At 43.4% G+C, this 15,602-nt stretch overlaps 1 protein-coding gene across 1 annotated transcript in view; it reads left to right on the forward strand.

Annotated features, from left to right (window-relative positions):
- Nucleotides 1–15,015, forward strand: part of LOC8025353 (E3 ubiquitin-protein ligase SHPRH) — a 62,570-nt gene extending 47,555 nt beyond the window's left edge. The window contains exons 18-23 of the mRNA XM_042291955.1: nucleotides 587–688; nucleotides 3,138–3,395; nucleotides 9,687–9,779; nucleotides 9,904–9,990; nucleotides 13,555–13,733; nucleotides 14,722–15,015. Coding sequence (XP_042147889.1) covers nucleotides 587–688; nucleotides 3,138–3,395; nucleotides 9,687–9,779; nucleotides 9,904–9,990; nucleotides 13,555–13,733; nucleotides 14,722–14,866 — 864 coding nt within the window. The 3' untranslated portion in view covers nucleotides 14,867–15,015. The remainder of the gene's footprint in view (nucleotides 1–586; nucleotides 689–3,137; nucleotides 3,396–9,686; nucleotides 9,780–9,903; nucleotides 9,991–13,554; nucleotides 13,734–14,721) is intronic.
- Nucleotides 15,016–15,602: the final 587 nt, after the last annotated feature.

A 15,602-nucleotide genomic window follows, 5' to 3' on the forward strand; every position in this document is an offset into this window, starting at 1 on the left:
TTCATTTTACACCTTTTTCAAATCCTGTTTGGATAACGCGGCACCAGTGGGCACATACAATATATGTTGTTTGATTGATGAGACTCGTTGAATTTCATGTTGTGGGCGGGGAATACCCATGCAGTGCGGATATCCTGTGTGGTCAAATATTTTCGACAGCTAAGATTTTTGTAGATTGGTACGGCCGAAGGTATGGTGCCATGAAAAGATCAACATAAAATGAAACAAACATTCTAGTTGCATTTGTTCTGTCATGCACGGACTCACCCAAACAGCTTTCATTTCCTTAAAATGGTGTAATGCATTCTTAAAAACCTCGAGAAATTCTTTTCACCAAGAACACAAAAGAAAAATAAAACGCAACAATTTAGCTTCACCAGCATCCAGAAGTGCGCCTATGCAGGCTGCCACAGCCCACTGACAAGAAAACCCACAGCCCAGCACAGTTGGGCAACACTGACACAGCCTTTCAAAACTAGGGACGCACGCTGTAAATCGCTTCATTTGAAACTGCCGCTGGAAAGGTTTATGGACTCCCGAGGTTTATCTCTTGATTGTAGATGGTACAATTTACTTGCATTTACAGGTTCCAGAGCAGCAGTCAAGACTGCTTGTTGAAAGAGAGCTTCACAGAAATGACCTCAGGAAAAAATTGGGGCAGCTCTTTTACCTTCAAAATCTTGAAAAGGTTGGTACTTGTTTTGGCTTTGCACTAGGCACTAGAGAAATGACTCAAAAACACACTGAGAATCTCGTTTGAGCTATTCTCTTTGGAAATTGATTGATAGTGTAAGGCTGGAAGCGGCAAGGTACGTACAGCTATAGTTGGTGGCAGCTTAAGAACTCGGTACAGTAAACTCTCACTCGAGCGAACGTCAGTTTAGTAAATATTTCAGAATAACAAACTTTAAAAGATCCCTGGCGGTTTTCCTATGCATTTTATGCAAAAATGTTTCAGTCAAACGAAAAATGAATTTCGGAATAGCGAATATTTCAGTTCAACAAACTTGATCGGTGGACCCAGGATTATTTTTGCGATCAGTTCAATGAAGTTTTGTGCTCTGCAGTGTTAGCGTAGCCGATGCCCGCTGCCGCCGCCTCTGCAGCGGCAGCGTGTCATCCCTGGCGTTAACAGCGCCACCAGGGCAAAGCGGTGGTGTGGTAGACGACAACGAACTGCGGTGTGTGTCTGTTTTTTTCTTGTCATCTCAGTTTTTGGTAACAACGGCAGGATGGCAGTTTGTGTGCCCACTTTCGTAATGAGTATGACGAAATAGAAGTGGTTCTCTCTATAAGACAAGCTCAAAATTCTTCAGCGTCTGGACAACGATCAAAGGCAGGTGGACGTTGCGAAAGACTCTGGGATTCCACTGTCCACGTTGTCAACGATAGTGAAGCAAAAGTCGAAGCTTGAAGGAGAAACTGAATTCAATCCCAACAGGATATCACCCTGCCTGGGACATTTTAAGCCAGTGGATAATGCCGTTGCGGTATGGCTTTGTCACAGCAATAAGCTGTGCCAGAGGAAGTGCAAAAAAACATGGACAGCTTTGTTGCTTCATGCGGGACAGCTTTGTTGCTTCATGCGCTTTAAGCGCGCCGGTGCAAATAAAAATTACTGATCTTTTTCCAAAATGGGAAAGGCAGCAACATAACTGTTATGCACATTGTATATATGCAGGGTGTTTTTTTAAAGTTTTACAGATTTGTTTAAAAACAGCCGTGAAAGTTACACTTATGCAGTTTGTGCAGATGAGTTATATGGCCAGGGGAACATAGTGTAGGGGGCTAATCGTAACGATCAGTTGACTAATTAACTAAAATTCATTAATTAACTTTTTAATTAATGAAAATAGATATGGTTCTAATTAGAAACTTACTGAGCGTCATCGAAAACCACTAAATCAGGAATTTTCGGAAAGACTGAGTGCGTGAGAAGCGTAGTAGTGCACTAAAGTGACCACTCGTGGAGCAGGTACAAGGCTAGCTGTTGCAGGACGTGGAGGATTAGATTATCATCGCGTTCCGCCACTGCTAGCTTTGTGCCTGCTGCACGAGTGCTAACTTTGAGCTTCAAGTCGTTCTAAAAAGAGTTGATCTAGTGGCTTTCGATGATGCTCAGTAAGTTCCTAATTGGAACCATATGTTGATTTTCACTAATTTAATTAACGAATTTTAACTATTTAGCTGACTTATCGCAAACATTAGCCACCCAGATAATGTCTCCCTGGCCATATTACTCACCTCCACAAGCTGCATAAGTGTAACTTTCACGGCTTTTTTTAAAACAGATTTGTAAAGCTTAAAAAAAACACCCTGTATATCGATGTACAGTGCCCCTCAAACTTAACGCCGCCACTAGATCGCCCGGTTTATTCACTTGTTGAGCTATTCCTGAACCTAGTGGTCGAACTACTTGGTGAACATTCGCGTCCCCGATGAGAACCCAACCAGGGGAAGGTATTCGAGCAGCTGCAGCGACCAATTTTTCTTTGGGTAGCATGCAATAGATCAATATCTGCGTAACCGAGTGTAACCGAGTGGCGGCGTTAAGTTTGAGGGGCACTGTACATGACTCCCATAAATTGCATTTTACGCTTTTGACTCGACGTATGCTGGGGGGGGGTGCCCTATGCTGTTCCATATTCTAGTGAATATGTTCAGTTAATTGAACTATTTCCTTGGGTCCCTTGAAGTTAGTTGAAGTGAAAGTTTACTGTATATGCTCTGTCTGGAGTGCAAGCTCTCTGGTACATTACGCTTTGTCATATAACACTTTGTCATATGGGCGGCCGAAGCCCGGTGGAAGGCAACAAGCGCATGCTGGAAGCGGAGCATCTTCTAATTTCTTAACCTGTCACCGATCATAGGTAATTAATTACGCTACAGTCATGTCACGAGACTTTTAATTAGAAGTTTACAATCCTTTTTTTTGCAAGGGGGACGAAGCGAGGGCATAGGCAGTTGGTTTTCATATTATACCGTCGGAACTACTTTTCCTCCCTGGCTGCCCTCTTCCACTACCAGTGGCAGGGCGCCTTCTTTTTCTCAGTTCTGTCCATCTTCATAGAAAGGAACAGAGCAAACTGATCCAGAGTGGCGCTGTCGTGACTTTTTTCCTCGCCGTTTCGACACAGGCCGGGGGTTCCGGCAATGCCTCCAGCAACCCGGAGCCCTGCCCCATTTGCCAGAACCCGCTGGGAGAGCGCTGGAGCGTCATGCAGTGCGGCCACAACTTCTGCATAGGCTGCATCCAGATGATGCTGCGCACTCCCGCCTGCACGCGGGGCGGCGGCCTGCTCTGCGCCGTTTGCAGGAGCATCAGCGCCCACGAGGACATCTTCTTTGTGGACGTTAAGGCGAGCAAGCAGGACGCGCCTGAGTTTCCCGTGAAGGTACGTGCTCTGTTGTGCGTGAATGAGGTTTAGAACCATATAGCGTTGCATCATTTACGTCCTTCACATTGCGAGGAAAGGTCCCGGCATATTGGCTTCTTTACAGTGTTTAAGGTAGGGATGATTCTGCACAATTCAGTTTGAAGTGATAGTCATGCATTCCTACGCTGCAGTATGGTAGAAGGCTGAGCTAGTTGATTATGCAAAGTCCCGATGTAGAGTGTCTACAACTAATCTTGGTGCTCTAAAAAGAGCCATAAAAATTGGCACCTGGACGTAGAAAGCTCAAAATTTCACTAAATACCATCCTCCTATAAGCGCAGCAACCAGACAACGCAATGTTTCGTCTGCTCACTGTGCCTATCGGGAGATGGCATGACAATTTACGGCCATCGCTAACTTGGTCGTCTGCAGACACGTCCATTGTTTACTCTTGCAAGTTTATTCATCACATTTTAAAGCGATTGCTTTATGGGTGACACTTTGTAGGTTTGTTGCTGTCTGTCGTTGCTGCCGAGATGAAAAAAAACCTTCTTATCCCCCCCCCTGGAGCGGGGAGAGAGCAGTCGGGTGTTCCTATTGCCCACGCTGTGCTAAGAGGGAAGATCACACGTCCCCCTCTCCGCTTACCACTGAACGTCAATATTACACCCTCTCTTGAACGCTCAACTACATCGGGGAAACCTGCGCCTTCGCTTGCGTCATCAATGCCGCAGACACTTCCTAATGGTGCCACCGTGCCAAGGTCAAAATCGGTCCCTGGGGCGAGCGTGGAGGGAACGACTCGGTTTACGGCTCGCTTCCGCGGTCCCCGTGGGCAAATACCTTTGACGTGGCCAACCCGCAATGGACGTTCCACCAAGTTCTTGCTTTGCCGATTATGTGTTATGTTCTGCGACAAAGTCTTGCTCATCGTAACCTGCTACCTCCCTTAGCTTTAAAGGGCAACTCCGCTTCATTTTTGATATTTAGGAAACTATGTAGCCCTCTTCAGTATCATATAGGAAGACATCATGTCAAATGTTACGATCTAATTCCGTCTATATATTTAATAAACTGGCCAGCAAACTTTCAAATCAGCCAAGTCGCCGAAATCTGCCAACTCTAGTGTGCGACGTGAGGCGCAATAGTCAGCGAAGTCAATGCGACGGGGTTGGAGCGGTCAACGCTGAGCCACTACGTCAGAGGCATGACTACGTCATTCTCACGTTTTGTTTGTTTTTGCTTCTCAGAGTGAAATTGAACGATGACGTCATGAGTTTCTCCTCCAGGTGTTGGCTGAACGGCATCCACGTGATCACCGTAACGCGGATGCGCTAGTTTGCGCTGCCCTGCGCGCTTATCGGTCTGTTTCTCCGCTCCCCCTCTCCTCTTTTGTCTTCTCCCCCTCCCCCTCTCCCCCGGGCCATTACTGTCCACGCCATGCGAAGCGACCTGCCCGCGTCGCGTGTCCTGTCCCTTGCCCCCACGAACGTCACAAGACCACGTGGTTCAACGTGACGTGGCCATGACTCCGATGACACGAGACCAATGGTGCCTGACGCAACCGAAGTTTCGGCTTCGGTATCAGCTGATGTTTAAATTGAGATTACACAAATAATATTCCACATATCGCGAATCCGAGGACGTAGAGCTGTTTAGTAGTGCTTTGTGAAATGGAATCACATGCAAGCCTGAATTTTTCGGAATTGAGTGGAGTTGCCCTTTAAACCACTCGTTCTTGTGACCTTGGCGGCCACAAGGACGAGTGGTTCTGCAGCCTCATCACAGTGGAATGGGGCCTCTGCATGGTTTCCGATATCGGCGCACCGACACCACGCCTGGCACCACCATTGACCTTATGCTTACAGAGAACATTGACGCGCACGTTCAGTGTCTCGCCTTACCCACTTACTTCACCGAGCACTCGTGGCAGTCGTCGGTGGCATCCACGACGCCAACCACGACGGCGATGTGCATTAACTGCTTTGAAACTCCGTCCTTAGATACACGACGACACCATTTTTCTCGCATTGCGCGAACGTGCTACAGCTATCGCCTTTAGTTCCTCAACATTGGGGGCAAAAAAAGTGCCTTTTTTCATAGGAAGGAAGCTATGACTTGGGAATTTCGCCAGATAAAATGCACCACTTAAATGCATGTTTGGTGAAAGTCAGGGCTTTTTATGGCGCTGATTCATTGTAGGCACCCTGCATTAACATTGTTTCTCCAGCCCTGTTTTGTGTTTATTTCTGCATTGTATTACGTTTACACGAGCTTAGAAGGGTTTTACTGAGCCTTGGACTGCAACCATCTCTTAAAGGGTAACTGCAAAGAAAAAAAAGTCTTTTTTTAAGCTGCCTAATTGGGGCAAGCATGTCACAAAACAAATGTTCCGCGAAAAAAATGATTTTTTTTATCAATATTTACGCCACAGGACGTAATTTAGTAGAGTCAGAACCTCTCCACATTTGAAACTCCCGCTCTTTCGACCCCCGCGGAAGAGGAGTACGCCCCGCCCCTCACTCTCCTTGCGTTGCCGAGTTGAACGACGCAGCGTCTCGACTTCCGGCAAGATCTGGCAACTACGCCAGGCCGCGGTATGGCGGTATTGTTTTGGTTTGACGTGGTTTGCGAGCACATGTAGCAAAGACGTGACCGGAGAAGTGCCCCTGTGATGTTCCCGGAAGACGGAAAGTATCGTTCGTAATCGTCGTGCGCGCTTTGAAAGCGAAGGGAGTCACAGAATCCACGAGTGCGCAACCACAAGCCAAGGTTCACGACAGCGCTGCGTTGGTTTCGGCGATCTCGTTCTGTTTGGTGTAACAGGGCGATGCGACAGAGCTGAAACCTTCGTGGTGTGTGTAATGCGGTGCTAACACGGAGCGCAAATTGGTTGTTATGGGGTTGACGTTCAACCAGTTAAGTCCCGTCGTCGTCAGCTGATCCAGTCAAACTGGTTCGGGAGGACGCTGGGAGCGTTTTTAAAAGTAAATCTGCCTCGTTCTATTTCAAAATGTGGAAGTTTCCCGACGCATACCGTGAGTAAAAAGCTGCGGACGTTTTCAAATAAATTACGTCGTTTTAATTGAACAATGGACTCCAAATTGTTGTCCTAAATCTGCCGTTTTTATGCTTCGTGTTGCATCGTGCGGTGTGAATAAATTTGGGCACGATTTCGTATCTGCCTACAGATGCATGAACTGAGACCACTTTTTACGTAGTGGACATAGTGCTTTTTTATTTTCTGTTTAGTCGCGGACGTTAGGTGCACACGGAGCGAATCTTGACGGCCTCCAGAGCGATATGACGAGAACGTAACTAGGCACGTTGGTCGCTACGCGAACGCCCGATTGCCTCCAGCCAAATAGCATTCCTTTCGGGGCGACATGGCTGCTGGAAGGCTCACTGTCGGGATCACGCATCTGACATCTCCGAAAAGTCAGCATTTGCACGCGCAAACAAGCAAAACAAACAAACAAACAAAAAAACACGCTAAGCAAGCAAAGGGGAAAACGAAAGAACCGCGCTATGAAAGCCAAAACCCCGCGTCGCTTCCTATCACTAACACCTGCGACAGCTGCTAAACACACACTACTTCACTTCGAGAAGTCTCACTCAAGCACCTGGGTCAGCACGAAACGACGAAACACTGATCACTTCGGCGAAACGATTAGTCGAGGTACGCGAGACAGGCGGGAGCAGAGACTTCGGCGGTCATGAAAGAATGGCGAAGCTTTTGTTTGTATCGTTTGTATGAATCCAAACGGAAGTGCCCGTCTTGTAAACCTTTTGTAAAGAATAATAACTCTCATCACATGGGTTATTCTTTAAACGTAAAAATATGCCGCTCAAAAGGAAATTGCAACATACAACAAAGGTTTAACAACCAAGATCTAAGCTGTCAATCAAACTCTTAGCCAATGAGAACCTCTTGGGATTGACGTCACATAATCACAACTTCGTGGCGCGCGATTTAAAACGGACGAAATAGCCGCAAACTAAAATGAGTCTCACGCAATAAATATTGCTGTAAAAAATGTTTTTTTCTCGCGGAAAAATTGTTTTTTGACATGCTTGTCCCAATTAGGCTATTTAAAAAAAAACTTTTTTTTCTTTGCAGTTACCCTTTAAAGAGTCCAAAGAGAGGTCTATGTCCTCTTGTGCTATGTCCTCATACATAGCACAAGGTTTTCATGAGCAGAGACCATGTGTCTATATACTTTATAGAGTTCATTACTTCCATTTGCTGAAGGAGCCCAGTTAAGGGGAGGCACTACCCACAAAAAATATTTTTTGCAAAAAAAGTTGATTTTGAAATATGCCATGTTTACATCTACCAACATCTAGAGAGTATTCCCAGAAAGTTTTATTAGTTTGCACCGCATAGTAAATTTTCTATAAATTATTTTCGGTTCACCAATGTCAAAGAAAAGGTAGAGGTTGGAGCACTTTTAACGCAGTTTTCTCCATTACATTTTTTGGCATAAATTTCACTTTAGGAAAACTATTGTTTGTTATTGGGACAAGAGGAAAAACTCGCTCATTGTTTTTCTTAACTAGAATTTTATGGGCAATGCAGCTGTGGAATTGTTTTTTGACCTCGTGGATGTCTTTTATACAAGATGTTAAGATTTTGTTGACAACATAAAAGGCAAAAAATTTATTTGATTTTTCAGTGCGATGTTAGCATAAAATAAATTACTTTTTGGAAATTATGTTTTCACAGTTGCACTCTCCAGGCATTCTGCTGCAGATCTAGAGTAGAAAAATGTTGGATATTAGGTATTTACTCGAGTAATAGCTGCACTCTTTATAAAGAAAGCCTGAAGGTTTGCTTTTTTGTAGAGCACGCGGAGTGCCAATCACCGCGATCGACAGCATGATTCCAGCGGTTTACAGGACAGCGATAACGTCTTCGCGTGAAGATACCATCTGTGAAGATTGCATTTGTATGGAGACTCATGTTCTTGATCTAGTTATTCACTATGTTATTTATGCGCAACACGATTATTGGCTGTATATGTGCTTTGCAGAAAATAGGCACAAGCGACTTGTTCATAGTGCAGCTATTACTTGAGTTAATACCGTACGTTAGTTTCCTAACAATAGTTTTCCTAAACAAAGTCGGTGTGTTCCTGATAAAAACGACTATAACTTATTTTACAATTCATGTACACAGATGAAACTTTGCACTGCCTTCTGCCTTGCAACTGCCAGTATGTATATACTGTAAATTTCATTCATATTAAGCTATAGGTTCAGAAATGGACCCTCTTGGCTAGTGTCCCTCCCTAATGAAAGGCACTGATGGTATTTGGACGGCGGAAGGTGGGCTGCACTCTGCGGTCTTCGGTAGTAACATGTTACTTTGTTACTTTTTGGTACTTTTTCAAAATGGAACTTGTAACTGTAGTCCTATTACTTTTTCTGAAGTAACGATGTTGCTTTTTTAGTTACTTTGCAAATACATAGTTTCCCATGAGTTACATTATCTCATGTGCTTGTTCTTAGTTATCTTTATGCACACACTTGTTCTTTGTGACTGAACACTTGCATGTTGATAGCTTGAAGCACTGTTATTGTTGCCCTTTTATTGTTTCTGTCCAATCATTTTTTTGGTCACATCAATTGTGAAACAACACCTCCACAGTGACAAATCAGTGTAAGTAGGAGGGCTAATTACAGCATGAAGTAGTAATATGGTGTTCATGCAATAAACTTGAGGGAAGCATTTCTTTTTCTTAGGTTTTTGTGTAACAGAAATGTAACTAAAAATAACTCAGTTAATTTTTTAAAGTGAACATAACTGTAACAATTTAATTTTTTGTTGCGGTAACTGTAACAATATCTTTGCTACCCTTTTTTTTTTAAAGGAAGTGTAACTGTAACAAATTCCTTTTTGAAAGTGACTTATATAGGACTAGAACTGTGACCCTGACTGGTCGTGATTTTTTTTTTAGTCCAAAACATTATTGGTGTTATATTGTTCCCTGTTCTCCTTTTATAAATGGCAGTGATTGGCTTTGGCATGCTCTGCGGGAAAGTAGGCGCACAGGCTTTGATTATGGAGAGCTTGTACCGCTGTGCGAGGCAGTTATCTTTCTCTTTGTGTTCAGTTGCTTATCCCATCTCATAGATAAGTGACTCTTGCTCCTGCTTGTGTGTTCTTGCACTAGCCAGCCTGCTTACATCTCTTATTTCAGCCGCCGCAAAGTGTCATATCTGTCTGAATCTAGGGCAGTGTTTTTTTTTTTTTCACAAATAAATCCTACGCGTCTACTTTATGAACTTACTATTATTTACTTTTAGGGAAGCCATTCAACAAAAACAGAAGGCATTGTGAGGACACTGCTGAAAATCAAGGCAGAGGATCCCAGTGCCAAAGCTCTTGTATTTTCTACCGTATGTATGATTTCCCTCACTTTGTGGGTTTCCCACATATTCTACAATAGCTATTAGCCCCAAGTTGTTTAGTGCTCTAAGAAAAATGCTGTTAATGTGACTGTGACATTCACTTCTGTTTCAGTGGCTTGTTGTGCTAGATGTTTTGAGGAAAGCTCTGGAAGACAATGACATCTCTTACATACTGCTGAAGTCTGCCAACAATTCCAAGGTTTGTTGGTTTCTTTTGGTGAGGTTGCCCTCTTCACAACCTAGGGTCATGCACAAAAACATATTTCTATGAAAACTAGAGATTCTCTGAGCATCAAGCTTTATTTCACAAAACTGTCTGTACAATGAGTTTTGCACAATAATAAACTTGCATACGGGCAAATGATGTTAATTTTGAAATGCAAGGAGACCCTGCTAGGTTTACCGTGTGCCTTTAAACAGTAGTGCATTTACTTAAAGCCTCATCATGCAAGTTTTGTGTTTGCTTAGCTACCAGATTTGGCAAATGTTTTAGGATTTCTAAATTGAGAAATTGTGCTCGCTCGTGTCAAACTGTTCTGTCCTCCACAAAAAAAAAACAATGAATTTTACTGACACACATGTAGGCAGGTTGGATGAGAGCAAACAAAGCAAATCAGGAATGGCAAGATTATAATAAAAGCTCAATTACAGTCTAAGCTCGTTATAACAGACCTTGATTTTGATCAAGATTTCTGTCTGTTGAAAGAGGAGTATGTTGTATGCAGATATGAAGTTGAGTCAATGGTATGTAGAGGAAAATCAACCGAACTTCAGAAATTGGTATGTTATATCCGAATGTCTGTTGTAACCAGGTCTGTTGTAATGAGCGTAGACTGTACTGCAAGTATGCTATGCAATTTTTTACTTGCCTCCACGTAGCAGTACAGCAAAGCCTCTCCTGACTCTGGCACATGCACATGTTAGGGCCATCCAACGGAGTGAGGTTTAATCACATAGATGTCTGTTACAAGGCATGTGTCACCTCGACTGTCTTGAGTTACAGAAGTAACTGTGTGAGTTACAGAACCTTGGAGGTCTCGCTCCAGATACACTATTGGAGCCAGTTTATTGACGTTTGTGTGGTTAAGGGCCGACAAGAAAGCAGAATAGAGCACCCTTCAATTGCTCCTTTCCCTCCCGGAAAGGAGGAAATGCTTCCTCCTCTCTGCAGGGAGAAGCTATTTTTGGGTGAGGTTGGGTCGGAAATGGAGAAAAGGTAATTGGGGAAGTCTTTTCTGCCGCATTTGCCTTTAAGTGCCAGTTTAAAAGCTAGATTTGTGCAAGGCAAGGTGCCTTTGACGTTACAATCGCCGTAACCCTGGGCCACGGTGGAAAATATTCCTAGGTGAGGACGCACAGTGTGGCAAATGCAACGACGCAATCGACCGGATGTTGCAGTGCCATTTGCATCAAACTGTGCCAGAACGAACAGCCTGCTTTGTGTTGCTCCAAAGGCTGTATTTGTGCACAATTTGCACCATATCTGCACCAAAGGGGAGCTGTTTTCAAAAACGGAACTGAAAGTGTCTGGCACGTGGCAGTGTTGGAGATGCCACTGAAAATTAAAAAACTACAGTTTTTTTTTTTTTTTTCGGATGATAAGTATTATGTGCGAAGGGTGGGTTTGCACGACTATTCGAATTTTCAAATAGTAGTTCCGAATAATACGCTTTTTGATATTCTCTTCAAAATGAACTGCAATATTCATACCGTATTTTCCGGGCTATAGTCTACGGATTATACATGTTTCAAGGTTGAAATTTTAGGCTGTGCGGACTATACAGGATTTTTGTTTTTTAATATCATTGATTATGACGAGACGGATATTGTGAATGAAATATTATGTTATTGATGATTTATGTATATTATAGGCTTTTTGGTAAGCTAAGAAAGCAGACAATTGTCAAGGTGTGCCGTCTATGAGAGAAGATTTTCGTGTCGACTAAGCACCAGGTGTGGACTATGCACTGAGTGTGCGGACTATGCACTGGGTGCAAACTATCTAAGCAAAACTTTTATTTTTGACTCCAAATTTTCCCATGCGGACTATACACCGGGTGCGGACTATAGCCCGTAAAATATGGTACTTTTCGAAGTGTTGTTCGCAGCAAGTTAGTCCCCTTGAGTGCGCTTCTCCTCAAGCGCTGGTGCACTGCTGAGAAGCCACACCTGCGAAGCTGACACCGCAATCTTGCAACTCGCTTCGCCGCAGTGGAGCTGCGTGTTTAGGCGAAAAGCACACTTTCGAAGTGGTCTGGTGCACGTGCACACCTGGTGTATTAACATGAAAAAAAGAAAAAGGCTGGAAGCATTTTTACATTGCAATAAAATCTTCAAAATTTAACTGTGACTATTATGCGAGGGTATTTGTTAGGCAATGATGTTCTTACAACCTGTGTTCATTATTTGCGCTTATTTTCTTTTTAATTCAGAATCGAAGAAAATATTTGCATGCAGCAAGATGATTTATAAATCCCCTCAATTAGATATGGCTGGGCTCCTTTATAGGCTTAATTTAATGTAAAATCTGTCATTTACTTGTCATTCCAATGTAGGTATTGGACTTTCTGAGGCCACAATCTATAAGTATAGCTAGATTCAATTTAACAGAGCTCATAAGTGGGCATTTAGAAGCTTGGAAACAATCTTTGCAAGTTCAGCTGAATCTTCGTTTAAGTGTGGTGTGTGGTGCAGCAATTATTCAATATTTAATTACAAAATATCAGGCCAAAACCACTATACACTTTGAATTTGCTTCCAATCCAAAATCCATTATTTGCACATGTCTAACTACCACAAAGCAGACAGCAGCGTGAGACACATTCAACATGAAAGCGACCGACTAATGTTGAACTCATGACAATTACGTCACCGTAACAGAAACCCTAAAAAAAATTTTTTTTTTTGCGGGAAATTTAATTTTTGTCATCGGATTGTTTAAAAAAAAACTTTTTTCTTTTCAGAAGCCCTTTAAGGGGTTAAAAACAAGCGTGTCTCCCATAGAGAAGCACGGGAAACCCGGGCTCGCAGCAGACTACCACTAGAGTTCCTGTATATAAGCTCCCGTAAGGAGCGGTGTTGTGTTTTCATCCATCTTGAAATCCAAAGTTATGCGGGAAAGCCACTCTTCGCGTGTGCAGGAGCCAATATTAAGGGTAGACAGAGTGGATCGGCCTAGTCTCCTCGAGTTCGCATGCGGTAGTACATTCGCATTGCCATTGTTCCGCAAGTGTTTTCCATCAGCCTCCGATGTCACACACGTGATGTCCATGTTTTTGGTTCACAGCATGGTTAAAAATGTACCCAAATAGGCCGGAATCGGGTAAGACCTAAGCGGGCAGTGGACCACCGCCTGTCCTTGTTGTCATCGCAATGCTCAGTTGAATGATACATGGATGATATACTGCCTATGAATGAATGATATACGGCCTCATGCAAAACCAAAGAACATAAGCACAGTTGGCTAATGGCTAGTTAGCGGCTAGCGGAGCTGTGGAGCAGCCGTAGAAGAGGCTTTCCCGTGCAGCATTGAATTTTTGTATGTCACGTGATTGAATTCGGCGAATAGCGGCGCAGTGGCCCATGGAAAACAGGCATGTAACAGGCTCCCCAAAGGGGAGCCTGTCTAGGAACTCTAGCTACCACTAGCCTAAAGAGCCATCTGGTGATACCACTCGCAACCAAAGCGAGGAGAGGACTTCATCTAACAGTTGCCATGCACGCGACATCCATACCCACGTATATCTGGCATCGCCTCGTCCAGAACAACCTGGCCCTGTTCAAGCATGACCCCGAGGTGAGCGTGCTCATGCTGCCCCTCTCCCTGGGAGCCAAGGGCCTTAACCTGACAGAGGCCACCCACGTGCTGCTCATCGAGCCCATCCTGAACACGGCCGACGAGCTGCAGGCAATCGGCAGGGTGCACCGCATTGGGCAGACCAAGTGAGGCAGATCGAGTCGTGCTCAGTTTGTTCTTGAAAGGTTTTTAAATCAATTCATTTCCGCAAAAGACATGGAAAATTAGTGTTGTGACTTTTAGGAGCTGCCAAGGATTTCAGCCTGGGTAAAATTTTCACAATGCTGGACCCAGTAACGTTATCATAACGTGCCCTTAAAGATTACCCGATAATAACCAACTTCTTTTCACTGTCCATTTTTTTTTCTCTTTAAACAAGGATTGCGTTTTTTGGTTTTTATGACAACATGTGCAGTCTAGGTATTGTCAGTAATAGCGATTGTTTTCTCCTCAGCTTAAAGGATGGGTGGATAAATCAGGTTCCAAAACTATGTACCGAATCTATTCGAATATAAGGCGGTCACGATTATAAGGCGAGGGGGCAGTTGAAGGACCCAAGAAAAAGAAAAAAATTGTCATATTGCTATACCGAGCTTCGAATATAGGGCGGGGTATGACTTTGAGACTACAGATTTTGGAAAAAAACCTCGCCTTATATTCGAATAAATATGGTATATCCCAAAACACTGAAAGGAACTCTAAAACGTTTTGTTTTCCCAGTTCGCACTTCATAAGCTGAAATTGTAGCTCGAGAGCATGGGGCTTCAATTAAAATATTCTTATGATATAAACTTTTCTACAAAGAGATCCTGTTTAGTGGTTGGTGAGGTCCATAAAAAATCTACTATAGTCAATGTTTAGCAGACCATACTACTTGAATATTATTGTCCATTTGTCTTTGCTTTGCTGAATGTCTTCTGTCTACCATTAACGTTGTAAAGCAAACAGAGAGGTAATTGCAACCTGTTGCCGAATTACAGGTAACTATGCTTGATAAACTTAACCAATTTTGCCAGCAGACTATTTTTGACTTCACTGGTATCTATGTGGATCAGGGTGCTGGTAAAGGTCATGAAATTGAATGTTTTTGCCAAATGGTAGACAATTAATGAACACATACTTTTTCTTTTCCAGAACAACGCATGTTCATCGCTTCATGATACAAAACACAATAGAGGAGAAAATCGTGGATTTCATCATGTCATCTCAGACATCAAGGAACCCTTCTGAAGATTATTCCAAAATGACCATCGGTGACTTGAAGAAGCTTTTTGAGTGAGGACTCAGTGACCTGCCATAGCGCAGGTTAGCACATCGCTAGGGGTTCCCCGTTTTTAAATAAATTAGAAAAATAATTTTAAAAAAAGCCATTGCCGCTAAAATATTTGTCAATCTAGGTTTATTCAATAAACTCTGTTTTTTTCTAAACGTGTGATTGCCAAAAAGCAAAAACACAGTAAGCGCTACAGACAAGGACTCCTATTAGGAGTGGACAGGACAAGTGCAAAAAACAAGCTGAGGTGCTTCACATACCTCCGGTCATGCTGCAGGGTCGGCAGTCCTGAGGAAATGACACTCAGTTTCTCCTTTAAAATCTTGGGAGGATTGACAAAAGAAGGGCTCATCTCATCGTCAGTCCAGGAAAATGGGTCAATGTATTTCTGGGCCACGGCAGACGCCGATCTTAGCTTGGATTTTTGCTAGCCACTATTTCAATTTCAAGTTTAGGCCATGTCATTTACAAGGAGGAGGGCGGTGCTTTCCTTCGCGATTTTCATCACATCATTTGGGACCTACTTACTTTCACAGCTTTGTCTTTTGACTGCCAGGCACTGTATCTGATTTGCTTTAGAAGACTGGAGTGAACCTGCCACTAGGTGGCATTGATTTCATTTGAGTCGCCAATAGTGGAAGCTATGATCCTGTTCATTTTATGGTAGCGGGGGGGAGGGTATCAACTGGAAATTATATTTTATATTACCCCCCAACCCCGCGTGGCCACGGCACTTGTCTGT

This window comes from Ixodes scapularis, unplaced genomic scaffold (genome assembly GCF_016920785.2).
Source record: "Ixodes scapularis isolate PalLabHiFi unplaced genomic scaffold, ASM1692078v2 PGA_scaffold2__306_contigs__length_199485367, whole genome shotgun sequence".
NCBI classification, from domain to species: Eukaryota; Metazoa; Arthropoda; class Arachnida; order Ixodida; family Ixodidae; genus Ixodes; species Ixodes scapularis.